This window comes from Pinus tabuliformis, chromosome 1_2 (genome assembly GCF_031772625.1).
Source record: "Pinus tabuliformis cultivar Carrire ecotype Pingquan chromosome 1_2, CPIR1, whole genome shotgun sequence".
Lineage (NCBI taxonomy): Eukaryota > Viridiplantae > Streptophyta > Pinopsida > Pinales > Pinaceae > Pinus > Pinus tabuliformis.
This window is the reverse complement of record NC_142298.1, coordinates 935,218,225-935,243,496: the sequence shown is the minus strand read 5'-3', so window position 1 is coordinate 935,243,496 and position 25,272 is coordinate 935,218,225. Positions and strand designations below refer to the sequence as shown.

The window sequence follows — 25,272 nt, the reverse complement described above, 5'->3', positions numbered from 1 at the left end:
GGATCAATCCTACACCTCTCGACGAGAGGAATCTAATAAAAATATTATCAGCCATGAATAAGATTACTCACATGGAGTTTGGCCCTAGTTGCCAATTTTAACACTCCCTCGCAACTAGGGAGAACTCCATCAGTGATTCTTATGTCTGTCGCTACTATTCATCTGTCAAATGCACTGCCCTATACAGCTTGACCCTTGCTTTGCTCTGCCTTGCTATGCTCTACAGTCTACTCTGGCTTGCTATGATCTGCTTTGCTCTGCTCTGTTCTGCTCTGCTCGAACTATGAAGAAGGAGAAGAAGAAGTGATCGAGGATGTATCATACCATCCTCCACTGACTCAAAGTCAGTCTTAGAGTGTGTACCACCGGTCCCAGACCAGTCCTCAACCGACCCGAAATCAGTGTCATAGTGGGGTACAACTCCTACCACTGGTCCCAAACTAGTATCATTGATCCCAGATCAATGAAGGTGATCCTAGCATAGCGAGTATGGTAGATACAACGACGCGTCCATCGGTACTACTATGGTCCCTATCCTCATTTCCCTGCTTATTGATCAGATGAGAGGTACTTCCCATGAGTCCTAGACTGCATGGGTAGGATGCCTCGACAGGAGAGTGAATCATCCTGTCCATAGGAGAGTGAATCATCCTGTCCCACAAGAGAGCGAATCATCTTGTCCCACAAGAGAGCGAATCATCTTGTCCATAGGAGAGCGAATCATCCTGTCCAGTGGATGCCACGGAGAACTAATCATCCTGGCCCACAGGAGAGCGAATCATCCTGTTCCACAATCGCCATGGAGAACACGTCATCCAGGCCTCATAGGAAAACTAGTCATCCTGCTACACAATCGTCATGGAGAACACATCATCTAGACCTCACAGGAGAACTAATCATCCTGCTACACAATCGTCATGGAGAACACATCATCCAGACCTCACAGGAGAACTAATCATCTTGCTACACAATCGTCATGGAGAACACATCATCCAGACCTCATAGGAGAACTAATCATCCTGCTACACAATCGTCATGGAGAACACATCATCCAGACCTCACAGGAGAACTAATCATCCTGCTACATAGTCGCCACGGGGTGTCATAGGGAAAGTTTTGATTCTTTTACCCTGTACATGTACACCACTAGGGGATGGTGAGTCACATTGTGGTCATATGTCGCTCCAAGAAGTACCCCGCGCGCCCCCCCTGGAGCTCCAAGAGCTCCATACATCATACAGGACCCTCATTAGAGGGTTTCTGAACGACACCAAGTTGTTCTCGAAAAGTCAAAAATTTGACCTTTCCTAGGGGCTTTTGTCAGAATGTCGACGACCTTTTCATCTGTATCGATATGTTGGAGCCTTATAGCTCCCCGCTGCACCATATCTCGAATATAGTGGTACCTGATATCGATATGCTTGGAGCGATCATGAAATATGGGATTCTCTGATAAATGAATCCCACTTTGGTTATCACACAGGATCACAGTGGTATCCAATGTAAATCCAAACAGCTCATTGAAAAGCTTTCGTAACCAGACTACCTCACAGGTGGCCATGCTAACAGAAATATACTCTGCCTCGGCAGTGCTCAAAGCCACCGACTTCTACTTCCTGCTCATCCAGGATATCGAAGCAGATCCCAAGGAGAAATAGCACTCGAATGTGCTCTTCCGATCCTCCACATTGCCTGCCCAATCAGCATCAGTGTACCCAAGTAGTCTCACATTTCCGACAGTGTATCTTAATCCATGAGTGATTGTGCCACGAAGATATCTGCCAATCCAATGTGAGTGACGAGGCTCAACCATATGTTGGCTCAAAGTGTTGACTGCAAAGCATATATCCGAATGGGAGTTCACTAAGAACATCAATGCTCCGACGAGCTGTCGATACTCGGTAGCATTTTGTAAAACGGGTCTGGCAGCACCACTGCTTAACTTCTTAAAGTTAAGCTCCATCGGGGTAGTTATGGGCTTGCAATCCACCATGCCAAATCTTTTCAGTATCTTCACCGCATACTTTCCTTGAGATAGGAAAATCTCTTCTGGTTTCTGCCAGACTTCAAGTCCTAGGAAATAGTGCATGAGTCCTAGATCTTTCATCTCGAATTCAGAAGCCAGCTTCCTCTTACATTTGTGAATGAGAGGGTCTGCAACTGTTAGAAAGAGGTCGTCAACATACAACATCAGTATGAGAGGTTTGTCATCTTCAACCTTAAAGTAAAGGTTGGGATCGGCTTCACTCCTAGTGAATCCCAGCTTCATTAAGTAGCTATCGATCCTCTCATACCATGCTTGAGGTGCTTGCTTCAGCCCATAGATGGCCTTCTTGAACCTGCACACATGAGATTTTCCATCATAAATCTCAAATCCTTTGGGTTGCTCCACGTAGACCTCTTCTTTGATCGAATCATGCAAGAACGCGATCTTAACATCCATTTGATGTAGTTTCCATCCTTGTGAAGCCGCAAGGGCTATGATCGAGTGGATGGTGGTATATCTGGCAACAGGTGCAAATATCTCGTCATACTCTTTTTCTTTCGGTTCCCTGGTGTCAGCTTCTTGAGAGCTCCTCACTGTAGGAAGATTGTTCACCTTGCTGAGAGCCATATCTTTGTCAAAGGTGACATCATGACTAATCATGACTTCCCTTTGACCGGCTACATAGATTCTATAGCCCTTAGTATTTTCACCATAGCCCACGAAGATTCCTTTCTTTCCAGATGCACCCAATTTATTCCTTTTCTCTTTCAGCACATGAAAATATACAGGGCTTCCAAAAATTCTAAAATGAGATATGTTAGGTTTCTTACCGGTGAACATTTCTTCAGGAGTCTTGGAACCCAATGCTTGATGAGGGCATCGGTTTTGTACATATACGGCGGTGTTTGCAGCTTCGGCCCATAGAAACTTTGGAAGTCTTTGATCATGGAGCATGGCACGGACAACTTCCACAATCGTACGGTTCTTCCTTTCCACCACACCATTCTGTTCAGGAGTATATGGTGTAGTAGTCTCCCTCTTAATGCCAGCCTCTTTACAAAAGTCATGAAACTCATTAGATTCATATTTAGTCCCATTATTAGTCCTTAAGATCTTGATCTTCTTTTCGGTTTGATTCTCGATCAAGGCTTTGAAGTGTCGAAACCAAGAGAACACTTCATCCTTCTTTTTCAAGAAGTATATCCAAGTCTTTCGAGAATAGTCATCTGTAAAAGTAAGATAATATGAACATCCTACGAAGGAGTTCACAGGCATCATACCAGATATGTCTGAGTGAACCAATTGTAATATATCGGAGGTCTTGCTTTGGCTTGAGGGGAATGGTCCCCTTTTGAGCTTTCCTTCGGCACATCCTGGACATACACCTTCTTTCTCTACTCGGAATTCAGGCATCCCTGTCACCATTTGTCTTACATCGGGTAGAGCTTTATAATGAAGGTGAGCAAACCTCCGATGCCAAAGTTCGGACTGAAGAGATGTGTCACAAGACATGACACTACTTCCACCGACCTGATATAATGAATCAGCTCGAATCCCAAGAGTGAAGGCATCTTTAACATTGTTTTTCCATACACGTACCTTGCCATCGCTGAAGGTTACCTTGTAGCCTTTGTCTTCCATTGCTGAGATGGACACCAGGTTCTTTTTGAGGTCAGGTACATATAATACATCCTGGAATTTCTAGCCTTCTTGAATGGAGGTCACCAAGTGCTTGTCGATAGGGTCTTGGATGATCTTCTTTGTTTTGACTTCACCGGTTTTCCATTTGTTCTTGGCAGCAGCGGGTGCATTTAATGGAGGCTCAACAATATTGCCTCTCACATGGTTCAACACTACTTGATCTTCTAAGGTTAGATCAAGAGACATCTTCCATCCATGATAGTCAGACTTCTCACGGAGCTTGTCTTCGGCGGGGAAGAGTGTTGAGGACCCCATAGTTCTTTTAGAATAACCTTGCCAATCTTCTCTTCGATGAATGCTCTTGCTCTTGCTCGGGCTTTGTCTTCATCTCAGCTCTGATTCCATGTTGTCTTATGGTATGTTCTATGCTTAGAGCAGTTTACTTATCTTTCTAATTATTATCCACAAATTAGCAATCACATGTACATAAGTAAAGTGCAAATAGAACATTAAACGATCAACAGAAAACAAGCCAAGACAAGAGACACAAGATGTGGCGGCTAGCCAGGGACAAACCCCAATATGGGGAAACCCTTTGATCAAATCTTCTTTTATCTTCAATAATTCAGCAACAGCAAACCCTAGATCAGCGACATCAATGACATCAATCAATATCTGTCAGATTACCTAGATCAGCAGCATCAGCATCAACGGCATTAGCATCATCGGCATCACCGGCACCAGCATCAGCGTCATCGGCATCACCGGCATCATCATCATTGGCATCGCCGGCATCGGCATCACCGACATCATCATCATCGGCATCACCGGCATCATCGGCATTACCGGCATCAGCACCATTGGCATCATTGGCATCACCTGGATTTCCAAGGAGAGTTAGCTTCACCTACTGCATAGTTCTGAGAGAGAGTCTGATGGTCAACGTTGGTCAAACTTCCAATCTACAGTTGCAGCCCTAAGTTCTGCGTCCTTCCTTCCACATGTGTGAGAGAAGAGTCCCTTTCTGCGCAGTAGGAGAAGAGCCTCTTTTCTACGCAGGAGAGAGAGAGATGTGTTGAGATGTGTGTCCAAATGAGGAAAAGACCTCTTGTATTTATATACAAATGTTGATGATGAATAGATGCGTTTGTTGGGCTTCTGAGCCTACATGAGTTGCTGGTCGGCTTGATAATTATTCCATAATCAAAATAAATTCATATCTCCATAAATACTTATCGGAATCAGATGATCTGTAGATCAATCCTACACCTCTCGACGAGAGGAATCTAATAAAAATATTATCAGCCATGAATAAGATGACCCACATGGAGTTTGGCCCTAGTTTCCAATTTTAACAATATATTCTTCTGATTTTGGACTAGGGTTTGCATTTTCTTCATTGTTCTCTTTGTCAGAGCTGTCTTCTGAAGATTCTTCTTCTTGTTCGGCTTCGCAGTTGTACAATTTTTGCGTTGCGCATTTGTGTCTTGCGTAATACTTGTCTCCGCATTTCCAACATTTGCCATCCTTTTTCCTTTCAACACTAGATTGTTGTTTTCCTTCATTTCGCATTGGTGGTGGAACGTACTTGCTAGTGTTCTCTGATGATGGTTTACCTAACTTCCCCTTGGAATAGCTGTTAGTTCTCTTGTTACTGGCATATGGTGCCTTGTGGAGTTTATATTTTTGCTCGATAATTATCGCTGTGTGTTTGGCCTCCTCAATGGTTTCGGGGTCATGCAATTTAATTCTTCGCGAATGTAATATTTAAGGCCACAACGATACATTTTTAACAGCTCTTCATCTGAGAACCCTCTCTGCCTTATTGCTAATATTTCCCATTCGTGAGTGTATTCACTCATTGATCCTTTTTGTTTCAGGTGAATGAATCTCTCGTAGACATCATCCTCCTCCTCGTCATGAAACCTTTTTAGTAGGGCATTTTTAAAGTTTTGCCAATTGAACGAGCAACCTGTACATTTAGATGACCACCACAAAAACCAATCATATGCTTCTGCTTCTAAGTAGTTGGATGCAGTCATGACTCTTTCTTGCTCGCTGAGTGGAGGGTTCACTAAAAAAATGGCATCCATCTTATTTACCCATATGATGATGCCTTTATAGTTCTTACCATCATACTTAGGTAATTCATTTTTTATTTTAAGATGGTTCCTTTCGGAAGATTTGGTATAATATTGGCTTCCTTCAAAGTGAATTTGCGGTATTCGCGGCTTCTCATGCCTCAGAAACTCATGCTCTAGAGAATTCTCACCTTCTAGAGTCTTGGGACTCTGTGTAGCTGAAGGTGGATCAATCCCTCTGAAATGTTGGCTCATCAAGTTTTAAAGAAAAGAGATATCATTGGCCATTTGGTCTTGCTTACTAACTGACTTCTCGATGTTATCTAGGCGTTTATTTAACTTGTTGATGTCCTCTTAAATTTTTTTCATATCGTCATTGTTGTTGCTTGCCATTTTATTTTGTTTTTTTTTTCTTGAAGACCCCTTTTTTTTTTCTTTTTTAAATTTTATTTTAAATAATATTAATAACAGTATATATATATATATATAAATTATAATATAAGTATTATATGGTTATAATGTTATTACTATAACAATGTTAATTACTTATGTAATGATTCACCTGACAGTCATGTTCATTGACTATGGCTCCCACAGTGTTACCCGCAGCTATTACTGGTCGATGTACGACTGTCCATGGTGGTCGACGGTGTGACTGTCCACAACGCCAACGCTCTAGGGTATGATTGCCGACAACGAGATAGGTGAGTTTGGAGTTAAGGTGATATGGTGGCGCTAGTCCAAATAGATACACGGAGTCATAATCACGATGCAGGTGCAGCGGACGGTGACAAGAATACATAGATGCAGTGGAATGGCGATGCAGGTGCAGCGGATGGTGACAGGGATGGATGCAGTGGGGCTGGGGAGGGTTTTGGCTAACTGTGGAGGGGCTGGCGGCCCACAGGAAGTGTGGTGCTGACCAGCAAGGCCATGGCTCTGATACCACTGTTAGAAAAATTAATTTCTAATTGATTGATTGATTTATGAAAATACATAGAGGTTTTTGTAATATATTTAATTGATTGATAATATTAATAAAATGATGATTACAAGGCTGAGGCGGTGCTCCTTTAATAGGAGTTGACTGGCCACGCCTAATCAGAGAGACATGTCCTTTGGGACTAATGTCTCTTCATTTAACTAATTAATTGTTAATTAATTGATTACAATTAACCATTTAATTATTTAGATAATATTTTAACATTTTAATAATTTTATGAATTTAAATTCATAACATGCTGATACAAGAAAATGGAAATGGCTGAGGTGATGGCCCTAAAAGATCTGCAACAATGCCACAATTGGCTTCCAAAATAGATTCGAAATCAATAAGCCGCAACCTATGGATTTTGGATGAATTCACGAAGGAGAGAGATGGGTTCTTGCCCATTCTCGCTGAATCCCTCGAGGGTTTCCGTCCTAGGGCTAGTTCTGAAGCTAGCAACTCTCGGTTTTCCAAATCTCTCTACAAGAAAAATGGTCATTTCAAGTGTTGATTTTTTGGGTAGCATTGGATGTGCTCTAGCTTCGAAATTTTGTGGAGGGGTTGGAACACATGAGATCTCTAAGACCCAGAAATCGTTTGGAGAAATTCCGCCCGGAGTTCATGTTATTCAAATAATTAATTATTTTTAATGGTGCTTAAGTTAAAACTTAGGAAATTAAAATAATTAAAGTGAACTAATGTAAATATGGGTGAGAAGCTTCTAAGAGACGAGGATCAAGTCTAATTTAATCTTAGCTGTTGATTAGAGATTGGATCACGACTGTTGATTTCTCAATAGGAAAAGTATAAAGGAAGGCTTGGGGTCAATTGGAGAACACACACACACAGATCAAGAAATCGATTTTCTGAAGTGAGAAGTTCTCAGGAGGAAAATCGATTGAGGAGATCTTGTAGCAAAGAGGCAGTGAGAATCTAGAAGGAGGAATTTCCAGAGAGTACGAGGCAGAGGGAGAACAAAAAGACGTCCAAAGGAAGCCTGACGCTGGCCTGTGTAGTGTTGACACAGAGGCAACATAGTCATTGAGGGGAAGTCGAGTTCCAACTAAGGGAAATCGAAGTTCAGTTGCCGAAAGCCAGGGTGTGAGTCTGGAAGGCAGAAAGTCGATTTCTTAGCCAGCAGAGGATCCAAAGGAGAAGCAATTTAATACCCAGGGGGGTGATGCAGAAACTGTCGAGGGTAACACAGTTTTGCACAGAGACCTCGTAGAGGGTGACGCAGATCCTCCAGAACAGCAGGATCAATCACTGATTCTCTAGTGACAGGGTGAGATCATTTCACCAGTCTTTTGTTTAGTATTCTCTCTGTATAGGATTGCTAGTTGAGCATCCTAAGAATTGTACTCAAAATTTCTCTTGCATAATAATAAACCCTCAGCTCTGTTGCATTGGTTTTCCCACATTGGGTTTTTCTGGGGACTATTTGTCCAAAAATAACTGTGTCTATGTGTGTATTGTTCTTTCTTGCTCAATATTTTGTTTCCACATATATATAAATTAAGTGAAGGTTGCAGATGTATTTACTTAGAAACTTACCGTAGAAGACAATAAATAACTTGCATGATTTAATCAAGTAGGAGAAATAACATCAGTTTGCTGCAGTAGGGATTCTGGCTTAGGAATTTTCACATGGTATCAAAGCTAGTCAGGAGAAACAAGAAAAGCAGAACCAGAATCCCTAGCGCTGAGCAAAAGGGGAATTCGAAAAGCTGCAAGAGGCAGCAAGTCGAAACCCTAGAGGGTTTGCATAGTTCTAGCGGGAGGATCGAAAATTCGAGGTGGTCTCTCTCTCTGAGTGAGTTGACAAAGAAAAAATAGCTTCCAGTTCGAATTTTTGCAGTGGCAAAGGGACCAACGCTGAGCCTCAGTGTGAGGAGCAATGGGTGGACGCAAATTTTTTAGTATGCAGCTTTGTTGGGCTGAGAATACATCAGAAGAAAGAAGTAGCAAAGCATAGTGAGGGAATACTTCCTTGGTGATTTCTTGCCAAGGAAATCAACATTTCTCAATTGTTGAGCAACATAGGAGCAACAACTTACCAGCTCCATCAAGGAATGCATAAGTCAGCGTAGGAGCTACACAATAGGGAGAAAGAGGGAGCAGTTCGACAGTTTTCGGAGGAGATGGCAACCAGTGGCTTGAGGGATCAGGATAGGTTGGCTGTGGCTTCCAACTATGCCATCTGGAAGGCTAGGATGACTTTCTTGCTAGATGAGTATGCCCTCAAGATGTACATTGAGAATGTGGTGGCTGAACCTATGGATGCTGATCCACTGAAAAAGTACAAAGCTGAGATGGCTAAGGCAAAGAGGATGATTCTTGATGGAGTCAAGGTTCACGTGGTGTGCCATGTTGCTAGCAAAGGGACCGCTAAGGAGATGTGGGATGCCTTGGCCACATTGTCTCAGGGAACTTTCGAGCAATGGAAGATGTACTTAGAGCAAAAGTTGAGATCTGCTTAGCTGCAGAAGGGGGAGCGAGTGGATTTGTTCCTTATGAAGCTGAAGGAGACCTATGATGAGTTGTCAACTGCGGGACATACTCCTCAAGACTTGAAGTTAGTGAGATTGGCTCTAAACTTCGTCTTAGATGATTGGCAGATCTTTGTCCAAAATATTTTGGGTAGAGCAGTGTTGCCAAATTAGGATGAGATGTGGGCAGCGTTGAAACAAGAAGAGCTGAGAGACCTGCTCAAGGTAAAACTTGACGGTAGCAACAACAGTAGTGGGTCAAAGCCCAAAGTGGAGGAGGAGGATAACACAACCCTTGCATCGAAGGGACAGCTAAGGCAACAGAGACGTAAGAAGGACGTCTCCAAAGTGAAGTGCTTCAGATGTGGCGAGATGGGCCAGTATGCATCCCAGTGTCCTTTGAATAAAAAGGACAAGGATGAGAAGCATGATCCGAAAGTTGCAACCGTGAAGTTTAACGAGGAAGAGTTCACCATGACAACCGAGATACCTCCAGGAGGGAGGTGGGCTGATATAGAGCTGTAGTCGGGAGGACTACATAGAGGGCAGGATCCTTCAGGTGCCCAAACTCTTGGATTCCATATGGCTATGGGAGCCCTAAATGACAAGAGCAAAATGACAGGAGTCAGTTGGTGCGAGGGATGATGGAGCAACAGTGGCAGAGCTAGATTGCTCAAAGTCTGAAGCAGCGCAGTGGAGTGTTGCAACATTGCGGGAGGCACATAGTAGATACAACAGCAACGCAGTAGCATCAAAGGGTCAGCACAGATTATTAGCAGAGGTAGCTTCAACATCAAGGGGCATCCAGACTGACCAGCATGTCAGCTTTTGGGTGGCTTTTCAGTTGCTTACTTCTCAACAACTGAGTTGCAGTGCAGTGGATCAGTGTGGACTGACTAGCAGTTAGCGGTGGCAGTGTTATGGGCAGCATGATGCAGCATATTGAGAGGGAGCTGCAGTACAGATGCAACAGTGACAGTGGCAAGTGTCATGGGCAATAGTACAGATTGCAACAATGCAGTGGATGAGGGGCTGTAGGCCGAACATCGGCAATGCAGAAGACTGATGTCGTGGATCAGTGTGATACTTATGCTAGGAAGTATTGCTAGAGCACATTCCTCGCTAAGAGGGAGTGTTGATTTTTTGGGTAGCATTAGATGTGCTCTAGCTTCGAAATTTTGTGGAGGGGCTAGAACACATGAGATCTCCAAGACCCAGAAGTCGTTTGGAGAAATTCCACTCGGAGTGCGTGTTATTCAAATAATTAATTATTCTTAATGGTGCTTAAGTTAAAACTTAGGAAATTAAAATAATTAAAGTGAATTAATGTAAATATGGCTGAGAAGCTTCTAAGAGGCGAGGATCAAGTTTAACTTAATCTTAGCAGTTGATTAGAGGTTAGATCACGACCGTTGATTTCTCAACAGGAAAAGCATAAAGGAAGGCTTGGGCTCAGTTGGAGAACACACACACACACAGATCAATAAATCGATTTTTTGAAGTGAGAAGTTCTTAGGAGGAAAATCGATTGAGGAGATCTTCTAGCAGAGAGGTAGTGAGAATCTGAAAGAAGGAATTTCCGGAGAGTACAAGGTAGAGGGAGAACAAAAATGTTAGAATTTCTAAGTCTATCTGTTAGAAATCCTTCATGTACTTTCTGATTTATTTCTGCCTACTTGTTCTGTTTAATTAACACGTTATTTACCATGTAAATGTTGGAAATTTTTAAGTTTGACACGTTGGAAACCCTTCATGCACTTTATTGATTTATTCCTACATACTTGTTCTGTTAATTAACAAGTTATTTACCATGTAAATATTGGAAATAAATACAAATGCATGATCAACACATTACAGATCAAGTGAAGGAAATAGAAACAAGCACACAAGTGACACCGTTGTTTTTGGACTAATGTCCCCAGAAAAAACCAATGCGGGAAAACTGGTGCAACTATCTGTGAGTTTGATTTATTAAGCAGTTTCAGAATACAATCTGGGTGCCAAATCCGGCTCACCCAACAGAGAAAAATGTCGGCAGTAATACGTCTCTACTTGGAAGCAGATATTTCGATTGAAAACCCGGATAAATAATGTGACAGCTCCATAGCTCCAATCTGCCCCACGAAACCCCAATGTCAGCCTCGAGGGACTGCGTCAGCCTCTCTCTGGCCCAACGTTAGCCCAACATCACTCCGGCTTGGCCTGCGTCAGCCTTTGGAGGCACTGTGTTAGCCTTCTGGCCCTCTGCGTCACCCACGTTGGTCCTCTGAGGCACTGCACAACTCCTGGCTGCCTTTGTGTGAACCCTTGGCTACTTCTGCGTCCCTCTCTAGCTACCGCGCTGATCCTCCTAGTGCTATCTCTGCCTCTCTGGTTCTGTATTCACTACCCCTCAGTTGCAACTCTGGTCACTCTCTCAACTTTCTCGGCAAACCCAACCCCAAAAAGTCGAAATCTTGATCTCTTGGTGTGTTCTCCAAGTGACCCTCAAGCCTCCTCTTATACTTTTCTCGTTGACAAATCAACGGCCGAGATTAAGTCCCTAATCAACGGCTAAGATTAGATCTGGCTTGATCCATGACTTTTGGACCATCCTAACACAATTTTATATTAATTCACATTAATATTTTATTTTCCTTATGTTTAGACTTAGGGATTCCATTAAAAATATTAATTATTTTTATATCTCCCAAACTGTTTAGAATTTGCCCAAACCCTTTTTGGGTATTGGAGATCTCATGTGCCTTAGCCTCTTCACCAATTTTCTTGGCTAGAGCACATTTGATGCAATCAACACTCCCTTTTAGTGAGGACTGTGCTCTAGCAATACTCCTCATTGAGTATCATCCTAATCATTCGCCATTGGTCCTTGTGCTGATGCTAGGCCTGTTGGCCATCATCTGTACTGCTGCATCCTGTATCGCTACCCATGGCCCTGCCATTGCCGCTGCCGCATCCGTACTGCAATTCCCTCTCATCCTGTTGCATTGTGCTGCCCATAGCACTGTCACTGCTAACTGCTGCACTGCAACCCAGTTACTGAGAAGTAAGTAACTGATCTCCCAACTGTGACATCTCCATTAGGCTAGAGACACCCATGATGTTGAAGCTCCCTATATCGCTGACAAGTGCTCCCTCTTTGACCTCTGCGCTGCTGCAACTATTCCATGCATCTCGCACCGTTGCACACCTCTCTGTGCCATCTTGCACTTGTGCAACACTCCCGTGCTTCTCGCACTGTTGCCTCACGCTGTCCTGGGAATCCTGTACTGTAACTCCCTATATCGCTCCATCCGCATCCGTCTCTACTGACATCTACCAATACTGCTACTCCTCTTCGGGGCTCCCGTAGCAAGCTCTAATCCAAGAGGTTGGGTACCTCGAGGATCCTGCCCCTCATCGCCTGTAGTCTGCCTGACTACAGCTCGATGTCTCCCCACTTCTTTTGAAGTGGCACATGAGCACTCATGGCACAATCATCATCTGTTTCCACTTCCTTCTCTGCCCTTGCTGGCGCTGCCTTGGTCTCAGAGGCCTCTCCCTTACTCTTCTTCCTTGACACCAGGTCACATAATGACCCAGCTCCCCACAGTGGAAGCATTTGACCTTAGAGAGGTCCTTCTTCTTCCGTTTCTCCTGCTTTCCCTTAGATGCTAGGGCAACATCCTCCTCCTCCTCCTTCTTGATTATGATCCCCTTGCCGCTGCTTCCCACCTTGCTTAGCCTCCTGATCTCTTCTTGGTGAAGAGCAGCCCACATTTCCTCCCAATCTGGAAGGGTCGCCCTGCCCAGTATGCTCTGGACAAACACCTCCCAATGTTCTGAGACCGCGTTCAGGCTTGTTCTCACCATGAATTTTGGATCCGGTGTTGCCCCTATGGAAGTTAGTTGATCCCAGATCTCCTTCAATCGACCAAGGAATAGGTCGATCTATTCTCCCTTCTGCATCTGGTATGATCGCAACGGATTTTCTAATAGCATCTTCCTCTGCACGGAAGTATGCTGATATAACTTGGTTAGGGCCTCCCACATCTCCTGTGCCATGTTCTTCTCGGCAATATGTGGTACTATATGATCCTTGACCCAGTCAAGGATGATACTCTTAGCCCTTGCCATTGCATCCTCGTACCTGTCGTTATCAGTCGGGTCAACTGGGATAGCTATCGTCCTCGAGGCGAAATGCTTGACACGATATTTGTCCAATACGGATAAGATTCTGGCCTTCTAGACTACGAAGTTTGAGGCTCCGTCTAGTCTGTCCTGGTCTCTTACACTGTGTAGTGCCATTTCACTGCTCCTCTAGGCTCTACTTCCCTCATGGAAGTTCTTGGTATGACTCCTTTAAGCCTCGATTTCCCTCCTAGAAACCCTTCTGCCAATGTCGAGATGCCCCTCTCTAATCGTCTATGCAACTACAACACTGATCTGGATTCCTTGGCTAGAAATCCACCTCGGCAGCAACTCCCTCTACCTTGGCCTTGCCTTGTTAGGTATTGTTTTGACTACAGTACCCCACTAGCTCCACTCTATAATTTACCCACAACCTCCTAAACCCCAGTAAATTGAAGGTTAGAGCTCCTATGCTCTGCGCAATCCTAGCACCGGCAAATCAGCCTCCTCAGCCAACTGTTTTAGCCCTCTTGGCCTCTGCGTGGCTCTTCGTGAGCCTGCCTCAGCCTTTGCGCCGCCTCTTCCTGGGTCAATCTTGATGATGCAGGCACTATGCCACCCCTTCCTTGCTGCTACTCTCCTGAGAACAACTTCTGTCACTCGAGACAACTGTTTTCTGCTACTGTTGCTCTGTTCCATTGATGTCCTTAGTTCTCATATGATCTGCAAACACGCTCTGATACCATGTTGGAATTTCCAAGTCTGACACGTTAGAAACACTTCATGCACTTTATCGATTTATTCCTACCTACTTGTTTTGTTAATTCACAATTTATTTACCATGTAAATACTGGAAATAAATACAAATGCATGCTCAACACATTACAAATCATCAACTGAAGGAAATAGAAACAAGCACATGAGTGACACTGTTGTTTTTGGACTAATGTCCCCAGAAAAGACCCAATGCGGGAAAACTAGTCCAGCTATCTGAGGGTTTGATTTATTAATCAGTTTCAGAATACAATCTGGGTGCCAAATCCGGCTCACCCAACAGAGAAAAATCTCGACAGTAATACCTCTCTACTTGGAAGTAGATATTCCAGATGAAACCTCGCATAAACACTCTAACAGCTCCATAGCTCCAATCTACCCCACGAAAACCCAGTGTCAGCCTCTCTCTGGCCCAGCGTTGGCCCAACGTCACTCCGGCTTGGCCTGCGTCAGCCTCTAGAGGCACTGTGTCATCCCTCTGGCCATTTGCGTCACCCACGCTGGCCCTTTGAGGCACTGCGCAACTCCTGGTTGCCTCTGCGTGAACCCTGGTTGGCTTTGCGTGAACCCTTGGCTGCTTCTGTGTCCCTCTCTCTGGCTACTGCGCTGATCCTCCTGGTGCTATCTCTGCCTCTCTGCTTCTGTATTCACTGCCCCTCAGTTGCAACTCTGATCACTCTCTCAACTTTCTTAGCAAATCCTGCCCCAGAAAGTCGAAATCTTGATTTCTTGGTGTGTTCTCCAAGTGACCCTCCAGCCTCCTATTATACTTTTCTCGTTGGTAAATCAACGGCCGAGATTAAGTCCCTAATCAACGGCTAAGATTAGATCTCGCTTGATCCATGACTTTTGGACCATTCTAACACAGTTTTATATTAATTCACATTAATATTTTATTTTCCCTAAATTTAGACTTAGGGACTCCATTAAAAATATTAATTATTTTAATATCTCCCAAACTGTTTAGAATCTGCCCAAACCCTTTCTGGGTATTGGAGATCTCATGTGCCTTAGCCTCTCCACCAATTTTCGTGGCTAGATCACATCCGATGCTACCCCAAACTAATAGTAAATACTGAAAATAAATACAAGTACATGCTCAACACATTACAAATCATCGACTGAAGGAAAAACAAGCACATAAGTGACACCGTTATTTTTGGACTAATGTCCCTTGAAAAACCCAATGCGGTTAAACCAGTGCAACTATTTGAGGGTTTTATTATTAAGCAGTTTCATAATACATTCTGGGTGCCAAACCGTCTCACCCAATAGAGAATGATCTCGACAGTAGTACCTCTCCGTCAGAGACAGATATTCTGGCTAAAACCCCGGATGAACAATCCCATAGCTCTCAGTGCCAATCTGCCCCACGCAATCTCCAGCGTTTGCCTCTACGGACCGTGTCAGCCTCTTTGGTCCAGCATCAACCCAACGTCACCCCAACTCACCCTGCGTCAGCCTCTGGAGGCACTGCGTCACCCACGCTGGCTCTCTCTAGCACTGCGTAGCTCCTGGATGCCTCTGCATGGGCCTTAGCTAGCTCTGCGTGGCCTCTAGCTGGCTCTGTATCCCTCTCTCCCGGCTTTGCACTGATGCTCCTGAGACACTCTCTGCTTTTGTATTCACTGCCCCTCAGCTGCAACTCTGATCACTCCTTCGATTTCCTTAGCAAGCCCTGCCCCAGAAAATCGAATTCTTGATCAACTCGATGTGTTCTCCAAGTGACCGTCAAGCCTCCTCTTATACTTTTCTCGTTGACAATTCAACGGCCGAGATTAAGTCCCTAATCAACGGCTAAGATTAACTCTGGTTTGATCCATGACTTTTGGACCCTTCTAATACAGTTTTATATTAATTCACATTAATATTTTATTTTTCCTAAGTTTAGACTTAGGGACTCCATTAAAAATATTAAATATTTTAATATCTCCCAAATTGTTTAGAATCTGCCCAAACCATTTTTGGGTATTGGAGATCTCATGTGCTTTAGCCTCTCCACCAATTTTCATGGATAGAGCACATCCGATGCTACCCCAAATTAACACTCCCTCTTAGCGAGGACTGTGCTCTAGTAATGTCCTTCACTAAGCATCGCCCTGATCATTCGACATCAGTCTTGATGCTGATGCTAGGCCTGCTGCCCAACATTCTCTGTACTGTTGCATCATGTACTATTACCCATGGCCCTACCACTACCACTGCTGCATTCGTACGACAACCCCTCTTATCATGTTGCCACTACTAACTGCTGCACTACAACTCAATTATTGAGAAGTAACTGATCTCCCAACTCTGACATCTCTGTCAAGCTAGAGACCCCCACGACGTTGAAACTCCTTCTATCACTGACTAGTGCTGCCTCTTTGACCTCTGCGCTGCTGCAACAACTCTATGCACCTGGCACTGCTGCCTCACGCTGTCCTGGGACTCCTGCACTGTAGCTCCCTCTGTCGCTCCATCCGCATCCGTCTCTACTGACGTTAGCCAGTACTGCTATTGCTCTTCAGGGCTCCTATAGAAAGGTATAATCCAAGAGGCTGGGTACCTCGAGGATCCTGCCCCTCATCGCCTGTAGTCCATCTTACTACAGCTCGATGTCTTCCCACTTCTTGTCTAGTGGCATGTGAGCACTCATGGCATAGTCATCATCTGTCTCCACTTCCTTCTCCGCCCTTGCTGGCACAGCCTTGGTCTCGGAGGCCTCTCCCTTGCTCTTCTTCCTTGGACACTGGCTTGCATAGTGACCCAGTTCTCCACAGTAGAAGCTTTTGACCTTGGAGAGGTCCTCCTTCTTCCGTTTCTCCTGCTTTCCCTCAAATGCTAGGGCAACATCCTCCTCTTCCTCCTTCTTGATTCTGACCCCTTTACCGCTGCTTCCTGCCTTGGTCAACCCTTTGATCTCTTCTTGGCAAAGAGACACCCACAGTTCCTCCCAATTTGGAAGGGCCGACCTGCCCAGTATGCTCTGGACAAACACCGCCCAGTCTTCTGAGATTGCGTTCAAGGTTGTCCTCACCATCAATTCTTGATCTGGTGTGGCTCCTATGGAAGTCAGCTGATCTTGAATCTCCTTCAATCGATCGAGGAAGGTGTCGATTTGTTCTCCCTTCTGCATTTGGTATGACGCCATTGATTTTCTAGTAGCATCTTCCTCCGCATGAAAGTACGCTGATACAATTTCGTCAGGGCCTCCCACATTGCATTTGCCATTTCCTTTTCGGTAATATGTAGTACTACATGGTCCTTGACCCCATCAAGGATGATGCTCTTGGCCCTCGCCATTGCTTCCTCGTACTTATCGTTCTCAATCAAGTCAATTGGGATCGCTATTGTTTTCAAGACGAAGTCCTTGAGACGATTCCTGTCTAGAACGAACAAGATTCTAGCCTTCGAGACTACGAAGTTTGAGGCTCTGTCTAGTCTGTCTTGGTCTCTTACCCTGTTCACTACTCGCTGCTCCTCTACTTCCGTCCTGGAAGTTCTCGGTGTGACTCCCTCTGAGCCTCGATTTCCCTTCGGGAAACCCTTGTTCCAATGTTAAGATGCCCCCACTCCGATCATTAGTGTAACTGCACCATTGACCCAGATTTCTTGGCTAGAAATCCTCAGCAACAACTCCCTCCTCCTTGGTCTTGCCTTGTAAGATATTGTTCTGACCACAGTACCCCATCAGCTTCACTCCGCAACTTACCCACAACCTCCTATGCCTCAGCAAACTGAAGGTTAGAGCTTCTAGGCTCTGCACAATCCCGACACCAACAAAATTTGCACCTGCTGGCCATAGGCATCAACTCTTTCTGAATGAGAAAGATGACCGAGCACTGCGTAGGTCAGGTCTGCTCCTTTTCGCCACTGCGTTAATCTTTCTCCTAGCTCAAACTTGATGATGCAAGCACTGCGTCACTCCTTCCTTACTGCTTTTCTGCTAGGAACAACTTCTGTCACTCGGGACAACTGTTTCTGTTGCTGTTGCTCTGCTCAGCTGATGCCCTTAGTTCTCTTGTGATCTGCAACCACGCTCTGATACCATGTTGGAATTTCTAAGTCTAACTGTTAGAAATCCTTCATGTACTTTCTGATTTATTTCTGCCTACTTTTTCTGTTTAATTAACAAGTTATTTAGCATGTAAATACTGAAAATAAATACAAGTGCATGCTCAACACATTACAGATCATGCACTGAAGGAAAAACAACCACACAAGTGACGCTGTTATTTTTGGACTAATGTCCCTGGAAAAACCCAATGTGGGATAACCGGTGCAGTTATCTGAGGGTTTTATTATTAAGCAGTTTCAGAATACAATCTGGGTGCCAAACTGTCTCACCCAACAGAGAATGATCTCGGCAGTAGTACCTCTCCATCGAAGATAGATATTCTGGCTAAAACCTCGGATGAACAATCCCACAGCTCTTAGCTCCAATCTGCCCCATGAAATCTCCAACGTCTGCCTCTAGGGACTGCGTCAACCTCTCTGGCCCAACATTAGCCCAGTGTCACCCCAATTCACCCTGTGTCAGCCTCTAGAGGCACTGCGTCAGCCTCTAGAACCTTTGCGTCACTCACGCTAGCTCTCTATGACACTACGCAGCTCTTGGCTGCCTATGTGCGGGCCTTGATTGGCTCTATGTGGCCTTTAGCTGGCTCTGTGTCCCTCTCTCTCGGCTTCTGCGCTGATGCTCTTGGTACCCTTTTTGCCTCTCTGCTTCTATATTCACTGCCCGTCAGCTGCAACTCTGATCACTCCTTCGATTTCCTCAGCAAGCCCTACCCCAGAAAATCGAATTCTTGATCAACTCGGTGTGTTCTCCAAGTGACCTTCAAGCCTCCTCTTATACTTTTCTCGTTGACAATTGAACGATTGAGATTAAGTCCCTAATCAATGGTTAAGATTAACTCTGGCTTGATTCATGACTTTTGGACCCTTCTAACATAGTTTTATATTAATTCACATTAGCTCAGTGTCACCCCAATTCACCCTGTGTCAGCCTCTGGAGGCACTGCGTCAGCCTCTAGAACCTTTGCGTCACCCACGCTGGCTCTCTATGACACTACGCAGCTCCTGGCTGCCTATGCGTGGGCCTTGATTGGCTCTACGTGGCCTCTAGCTGGCTCTGTCTTCCTCTCTATCGGCTTTTGCGTTGATGCTCTCGGTACCCTTTTTGCCTCTCTGCTTCTATATTCACTGCCCGTCAACTGCAACTCTGATCACTCCTTTGATTTCCTTAGCAAGCCCTGCCCCAAAAAAACGAATTCTTGATCAACTCGGTGTGTTCTCCAAGTGACCTTCAAGCCTCCTCTTATACTTTTCTTGTTGACAATTCAACGACCGAGATTAAGTCCCTAATCAATGGTTAAGATTAACTTTGGCTTGATCCATGACCTTTGGACCCTTCTAACACAGTTTTATATTAATTCACATTAATATTTTATTTTTCCTAAGTTTAGACTTAGAGACCCCATTAAAAATATTAATTATTTTAATATCTCTCAAACTATTTAGAATCTGCCCAAACCATTTCTGGGTATTGGAGATCTCATGTGCTTTAGCCTCTCCACCAATTTTCGTGGCTAAAGCACATATGATGCTACCCCAAATCAACAAGAAAGACATCTAGAGGAAGGTTGACGCTGCCTTATGCAGTTCTGACACAAAGGCAGTGCAGTCTTTGAGGGAAGTTGAGTTCTTGCTTAGGGAAATCGAAGTTTAGTTGCCGGAAGCCAGGGTGTGAGTTTGGAAGGTAGAAAGTCAATTTCTTAGCCAGCAGAGGATCCAGAGGAGAGGCAACGTAATACCCAGGAGGGGTGATGCAGAAACTGCCCAAGGTGATGTAGTTTTGCGCAGAAACCACGTAGAGGGTGACACAAAGCCTCTAGAACAATAGGATCGGTCACTAATTCTCTAGTGACAGGGTGAGATCATTTCACCAGTGTTTTGTTTAGTATTCTCTCTGTATTGGATTGCTATTTGAGCATCCTAAGAATTGTACTAAGAATTTCTCCTGCGTAATAATAAACCCTCAGAGTTGCTGCATCGGTTTTCTTGCATTGGGTTTTTCTGGGGACTATTTGTCCAAAAATAACTGTGTCCTATTTGTCTATTGTTCTTTTTTTCTCACTGTTTTGTTTCCGCATATATATAAGTTAAGTGAAGGCTGCAGATGTATTTACTTCGAACTTTACTGTAGAAGACAATAAATAACTTGCATGTTTAATCAAGTAGAAGTAAAATCAGTTTGCTATAGTAGGGATACCGGCTTAGGAATTTTCACATCAAGGATGTCCCCAAATGATCTCCTCCTCTTTATAGATTTGATGGATAGATCTCCAAGCCTCTAAAAACATCTTATTTTATTATTATTCTAGAAGCTCCTCCATTGACTTTATCTTAAGTGACTTTTTTAATTTAATTTTATTTCACTTAAAGTCACTTTTGGCCTTTTTCCTCCAAATGATTATATTTCCGTTTTTTTAATTAAATGACTAATTAAAGTCATTTTTAATCGGGGAAAATGGTGAATCACCCACAATAATCTCTTTGGTCACTAGAAGTCACTTCTCAACATCCCATCCTATAGATCTTCTCGTTCTGATTCCAACGAGCTATTATAGTGAGGCATTCTATCAAATATTTCTCTCGAAATGCGACCTCTAGCGAAATTAATTATAGTAAGGCATTCTATCAAATATTTCTCCCGAAATGCCACCTCTAGCGAAATTAATTAAGTCAAGCTCAATAATAACTCCGTTTTCTGAAAGTTGTCGGAATGCAACAAAACGAAAGACAAGTTGTGTGGATGATAGAATATGCCAAGCGAATGCCATTGGTTCCCATAAAAACTCCTCAAAACTCCCCTGGAACCCCTAATGATGTAATCTTGCTCCTGCGGCCTAACCATCACATACCCTAGAACCATAGTTACACGGGTACTTCTCCCAGCCATTGGAGAGCACGTTTCCATGCTATCGCGCTCCTGGGATATTGGGAGATGGTATGAAACACTCCAAAACCGTCAGGAGCTTTAGTGGGTACTTTGGAGCTTTTCAGGAGCATCACTACAACAAATTTTGACGTTTTCGGTACCTATTTTGAAAAGGGAAGGAATTGACCAAGGAAGGTACAACTTGTTTATTTTCTAAGTAATACATACTAGGTTAGGAGGCTAGACTACATGAGCTCTGTAAAGCGACAGAAATGTGGAGATGTAGCAAAGGTTTCAACAAAATATAGTCAGCTGCCAATCATTCTTTGGCAGCTTCTTTTGCAAATCTTGAAGTTCAACAATTGCAAATAAGTCTGCTCTGCTGAAGGCTATCTTGAAGCTTTATTGATAAGATTGAATGAAGTACAGTGATGGTCAAAAAGAGAAAGAGTAGTGTGTTAGTCAGTTTCATTTTATGAATTTCCAAACTTGAATTTGTAAGTTGAATAGAATATAACATTGCATGAAATCACATAATAATCGAGTAATAACCTTTTTTCCAGTTTGGGAGCTCCACATGTTTCTTTGTTGGGAAGGAATTTGATTGGCAAATTGTTGATGGATTAATATTTGATTGTTTTTGGCAGTGTTTCAAAGTTCAATTTTTTACATATTTTGTTGCAAGATGGAATTTGATTGGCAAGTTTTAGAATCTGTAAGATGGTAGTGAAATTTTTTTTTTTTATTTTTTTTATTTTTTATATATTAAATTTTAATATATTATATTATTGCCACTCCCAACTTGACATTTCCTGTAAATTTGGGCAATGTTTCTAGCCATGCCAGACCCTGTACATGAAGTACCTGCATACTAGCCTGGTACCCAACCTGGTTGTACTATAGAGGAAAATAAAAGTGTGGACATGATAGTGACCTAGCTGCCTCCATCTCTAGAAGTCCATCCTGACCACACAATAAGGGAAACCAGAAAAATTAACATCAACTGATTCAACAATTGTGGCAAAATGGAAGACAATACAAACAATCAAACAGCACTATTCATCCAAGTATCACTTCATCAATCCAAAGAAAGTTCCACCATTCAACAAAATAATGTGTACTAAGCTTATAAAATATCCCGTAGGATCAACCTAAAAATATCCTATAGGATCAATCTACACATCAACTGTTGTTGTGAATGGAAAAATAAGCTTGGATATCTATTTCATGCCAACTGAGATTTAGTGTTGTCATGTTCAATGCTGGCTTCGTTGCTTCATCGTTTGTGAGCATGTTTACATTTACTTGAGCTATTCCTGATTATTGAAGGTGTATGCGGAGTCTAAAGGCAGATTGCATGCTAATAGAATTCATAAGAATAAATTTGAGTGATAGTTACTCATTCATTTGAGTAATTCAAATTCATTAGAAGGTTGATAGCAAAAGTATATTGAAATATTGAGAGCAGCATACAAAGCATATCCTGTCACCTTCCTTGGTGCCCGTTTGTCTGTGCTAATTTTAACACAAGGAGATAGTCATAATAATATTGAAGTAAATACGCAGCGCATTGTTGAGGATCAATAGTAACAGTGTCGTTTGTTGGTGCATATCTGGGCAGTTAGATTAATTGTCACACTTATCTGTCTAGAGGTTATTCCACCTAAAACTTCCAGATTCGTTCATTCATTCGTTAAGTGACGGAGGTATCAATGTTAACTTGGTTCAAAGTTTCTGTGGTTTGTAGGGAACTTCTTGATAATCACGAAGGAGTGGGAAACACAAGACAAGTTGTCTCTGATATTGCCTGTTGCGATCAGGACCGAGAGAATAAAAGGTTTTTCTTACAACCTGTACATTGGCAAATAGTGCAAAAGGATTTATTATTTTATTGAATGATTCTTGACAAGAACTGACAATACCTATATTACAGATGACCGTCCTCAGTTTATGTCAGTCCAAGCAATTCTGTTTGGACCTTATCTGCTAGCTGGAATGAGTTATGGAGATTGGGACCTCAGCATGAAAAATTCAAAATTATCTTCAAAGTGGGTAACCGCAGTTCCCCACTCATTTTCTTCTCAGTTGTTTTCCTTTTGTCAAGAAGAGAAGGTACCAAGTTCTCTTGAACTCGACAACAGCAGACTTGTACTTACTCACAGCAACAACAGCATTTTGATGGAACCAATTCCAGTGATTGGGACAGACAAGACAGCCAGTGCTACTTTTAGAATAATAGAGCTTGTTCCAGAGACACGTAGTGACGAGTGCGGAACAGGCAAAGCAACTTCAGTGGTTGATTTTGTGGGAAGTGATATCTATCTAGAATCCTTTTCCTTCCCTGGAATGTTGGTTGCTCATAATGGTATTAAAAATACTGTATCTATAATACACAGACCTCAGCTTATCATTGGAGACAAGGAGCATTGTTCAATGGGCATCTGCAGTCCTCGCCTCCCCGAACAGGATGCTATTTTTAGAGTACTTCCAGGATTGGATGGAAACGACGATTCTGTTTCTTTCGAGTCTGCAAACTTCCCAAGTTGTTTCTTATATGGGGCAGAGAGTTACCAAGTTGGGCAGGCTGTGGAATTGCGTTGTAAACCTTTGGTAACTGATTTGGCATTTAATCGTGCAACGAGCTTCACATGGAACACAGGATTTGCCAAATACCATCCAATTAGTTTTATTGCTAGAGGCGCAAGGAGAGCTTACCTTCTTGCACCTCTCTTGGCCTATAGAGATGAATCCTACACAGTTTACTTCAACATCACAGCATGAAGTTTGGTGATGATGGAAGCATCTTACTAGACATAATATCCTCACTCTCAGCTCTTATCGAAGGAAACGCAAAGTTCGATGGGAATATGAAAATTTTACCTGAAAACTTTTCTTTTAATGCTTTTTTGCGAATTACCTGGTATATATTATATAGGACTTCTTTTTCTTAGAATGGAAACCGACAGTTGGGAGCTAATAAGAATTTAATGAAAAATTGGATTGCCAGTATTAGTGTTTTAAGATTTTGTTCATTGTTAAAACCATTCCGTTGGGAAATTTCCTAGCTCATTTTGGTAATTTTGCATCAAAATCTCAGAGAGAGAATCTTTTGTTTTTGCTCTTCACAGTCAATGGTGATATCTGTAAATAGAGATCAAGGAGCATATTATCCAACTTGCACTAGATCAAATAGAATGGTTGTCAATCTCTCCAGTAAGAGGGAATTTACTCGCTATTTTAAATGGATTGACTACATAATGGATAATTTTCTCCGCAGTTCCTCACTCTACTTGAATAGAGCTGCTCTACCAGATAACCTTCGGCTGAGTTCTGGACTAAAGCTTAAAAGTGACGAGACTATAAAGCTCGAGTTTTGAACTATTCGGGGCCGCTTTGGAACCTATTATTATGTTGACATGTTGAAGTAAATAAGAGAAATGAATATATGGTAAGCTTGTTCAGCACTCTACTGCAACATGCGTGCTGAATTAAATTACCTTGGGCTGAGTTCTGGACTAGGCTTAAAAGTGATTGAGATTCGAGAATGTAAAACATGGGTTGTAAAAATAGTCAGGGCAGCTTTGGAACATGCTTTCATGTTGATGTTGATACGCTGCAATAAATATGATAAATGAATGTCTGGAAAACTCAAGAGTACTTGGAAATTCTTTTAAAACATAGCTTTGCCATAGTAGAAATCAGCAAAAACACCACTGTTGATATATTTAAATCAATTTATAATTTATAGCCATTATTAATTGTTGTGCAAGCAGCTTGCAAGTAGCACAGCAGAGCTGAGCGTAAAATGTTCTTGGGTATTAGATTGAGACGGATTCAAATTAGCGCTGTGTTTTTGCTTTTGTTTTGTTTCAACTTTTTTTTTATTCTTTCCGCCTAAAGTAGTGCATGGTCGGTTAAGAAGGATTTGATTCTATATTGCCATGTCATTCTCTTATTGAGTAATTGATTTCTTGCCTTTATATACCCAAACTGTGTAATTACTGTTAAATAATGATTAACATTTAGAATCTTAAAAGTTCAGTGTTCAGGACACCATGCGTATGGCAAATGCCAATTTCTGCAAAAGCGTCTCCCATTTTTTTCATTTGAAGATTGCTGTACTTTGGTATTCATTAAGTGAGAATCAAAGGTTACATACATATTTTGTACAATAGAAGCAAGCTTCGCCAAAAGGACTGCATAAGCATTTTCTGAATATGCATATAGAGCTGGATACTACTGAAATAACTTAAGAATAGTAAAGATTGTTTATGCAG

The 25,272-nt window shown here is 42.8% G+C and overlaps 1 protein-coding gene across 3 annotated transcripts in view; it reads left to right on the top strand.

The window, feature by feature from the left end:
- The window catches only part of LOC149209014 (uncharacterized), a 439,985-nt gene extending 415,969 nt beyond the window's left edge, over nt 1–24,016 (top strand). For all 3 annotated transcript variants that reach the window (XM_089396251.1, XM_089396252.1, XM_089396250.1), the window contains 2 exons: nt 22,743–22,832; nt 22,929–24,016. In XM_089396251.1, coding sequence (XP_089252377.1) covers nt 22,743–22,832; nt 22,929–23,776 — 938 coding nt within the window. In that variant the 3' untranslated portion in view covers nt 23,777–24,016. The remainder of the gene's footprint in view (nt 1–22,742; nt 22,833–22,928) is intronic.
- The last annotated feature ends 1,256 nt before the right edge of the window (nt 24,017–25,272 follow it).